The sequence below is a fragment of the Triplophysa rosa genome, linkage group LG4, assembly GCF_024868665.1.
Source record: "Triplophysa rosa linkage group LG4, Trosa_1v2, whole genome shotgun sequence".
Classification (NCBI taxonomy): domain Eukaryota; kingdom Metazoa; phylum Chordata; class Actinopteri; order Cypriniformes; family Nemacheilidae; genus Triplophysa; species Triplophysa rosa.
This window is the reverse complement of record NC_079893.1, coordinates 22,921,911-22,924,012: the sequence shown is the minus strand read 5'-3', so window position 1 is coordinate 22,924,012 and position 2,102 is coordinate 22,921,911. Positions and strand designations below refer to the sequence as shown.

The window sequence follows — 2,102 nt, the reverse complement described above, 5'->3', positions numbered from 1 at the left end:
TGTGTGTGTGTGTGTGTGTGTGTGTGTGTGTTCATGTTTGTATATCCCGGTGGGGACCTAAACCTGAATACACACCAACACATGGGGACTCGTGTCACCGTGGGGACCAAAATTGAGGTCCCCACGGGCAAAAAAGCTTATAAATTGTACAGAACAATATTTTTTACAAATCTAAAAATGCAAAAAGTGTTCTATGATCTTTAGGTTTAGGGTTAGGGATAGGGGATAGAATATACAGTTTGTACAGTATAAAAAACATTACGCCTATGGACTGTCCCCACGGGGATAGTCAACCGAAGTCTGTGTGTGTGTGTGTGTGTGTGTGTGTGTGTGTGTGCGTGCGTGCGTGCGTGCGTGCGTGCGTGCGTGCGTGCGTGCGTGCGTGCGTGTGAGTGAGAGAGAGAGAGAGAGAGAGAGAGAGAGAGAGAGAGATCTGCAGTTTATCTGTGTATTCGTGCACTTACATGAATGTATATGGTCCAAGGAGTTTAAAGGGAGTATTTACAATGAATGTATTCGTGTGTTTGTGTCTAGTGTCATGTGATTTCTGACGGGCGTGCCTTAAAGTGTATTATGTTGTCTATTAGTGCACTTTGAAAAAGAAACATCAGTGTTTACTGACCATTGCATGTATGAAAAATTGAATGTTTACATGCTCCTGCAAATGTGTGTGTGTTCTGTACTTGTAGTCTGTCTGTTTGCGTGTGAGGTAGTGCGTGTGTATGTGTGTGCGTAAGCATGTGTGTGAGGGATGAGAGTGGGGGAAGGGTGTGTTTAGATGTGTGCGTCAGAGGTTTGTGTGTAAGTGTGATCCAGAAATCCAGAGCAGTCTAAATGAGAATTCATCAATTTGAATATTATTTCCGACCGCACGTGGATATCTCTGGATCGGTTCTATTCTTAATTGAAATATGAATTCAGATATTAAATAGTACATTAATTCTTTGTGTTGTAAAAATTGGATGTGTGTGTTTGTGTTTTTTATTTCATATTTATCAACATCAGTAATGTCAAACTAACGTTATCCGACGACGCAGCTAACGGTAAAAACACTGCATTACTTAGCCACGAAAAACACTGGCGAAATCAAATGACGCATATACAACGTTGTTATTTGACCAAAGTTAGTCAGAAAAACAATAAAAGTGATATTGTGAAAATGTTTATCTGTCATAAACATACTGGAGATAGAACTGTCCACATCGACAGATGAGTACAATCAACTTTGCTAGTTCGCTTAGAAACAGACCCCCCTTCGCCCAACATATACTAGAGGTTGCGACCACTTCTTCTAAGGGGAGTTTGGTTACCGGTTTTTTCATAGTTCAACTCATTAAAACTAATTTTCAAACAGTAACGAACCGGGTAACATTTCGTGAGAACATACGTTTGTCAAATAAAAATCACAACAGCTTCAAAACTTATTTCCCCAAATTAGTCATTTTTGACTGCGCGTCCTCCTCCCGCGTGTGCGTGAATGGAAGCGTCCGAAAGAACCTGTATACTGAGTGAGCGCAAAGCGAACAGTGCGCGTGAGAAGCAAGCGAACACATCACCGGGAATGGCGGAGATCGTTCGCTCGCTCTTTGATTACCGGGAGCCGCCGACGCTGGACAGCGACGGAGAGAGCAGCAAGCCGCCGCTGCCGCGAGGGTGAGAGAGTAAACAGACTACATAAAAACTAACATTTCAAGAGACGACACAAAGTTTTAGGCTTGGAACCGTCTGCCACATTTTGTTATGACAAAATTATCTAAAAGGCTAAAGTTTGTTATTTGTTTATGCTGAGATTAAGATAAACAAAGCTAAATTATTAAAATGTGTATTTTTGTATTTGTATAACAAAGCTGTATTTTATTTATTCACATATAAAGTTAAATTGGTCTTTATGAATTATCATTCTGTTTGTTATGAGATGAATCAGGTGTGTGTGAGTCTCATGTAAATGACACTCAGCTGTCAGTCTAACAGATTCATATTTTTTCATACTGTAACGTTAGATGCGTTTAAACTGTAATGAAATTGCAGATGCGTTTAAAATCAAGATGAAACTCTGAAAAAACGTCTGCCTGTGTTTGTGTACGTGCGTGCGTGCGTGCGTG

General features: G+C 40.6%; 1 protein-coding gene across 2 annotated transcripts in view; it reads left to right on the top strand.

Moving 5' to 3' along the window:
* The first annotated feature begins 1,524 nt into the window (after nt 1-1,524).
* si:dkey-117m1.4 (uncharacterized) overlaps nt 1,525-2,102 on the top strand; it is a 23,944-nt gene continuing 23,366 nt past the window's right edge. Inside the window, exon 1 of one of the 2 annotated variants that reach the window (XM_057331121.1) lies at nt 1,525-1,653. In XM_057331121.1, the coding sequence (XP_057187104.1) occupies nt 1,562-1,653 (92 nt within the window). In that variant the 5' untranslated portion in view covers nt 1,525-1,561. The remainder of the gene's footprint in view (nt 1,654-2,102) is intronic. The other variant, XM_057331122.1, reaches the window with a different exon arrangement.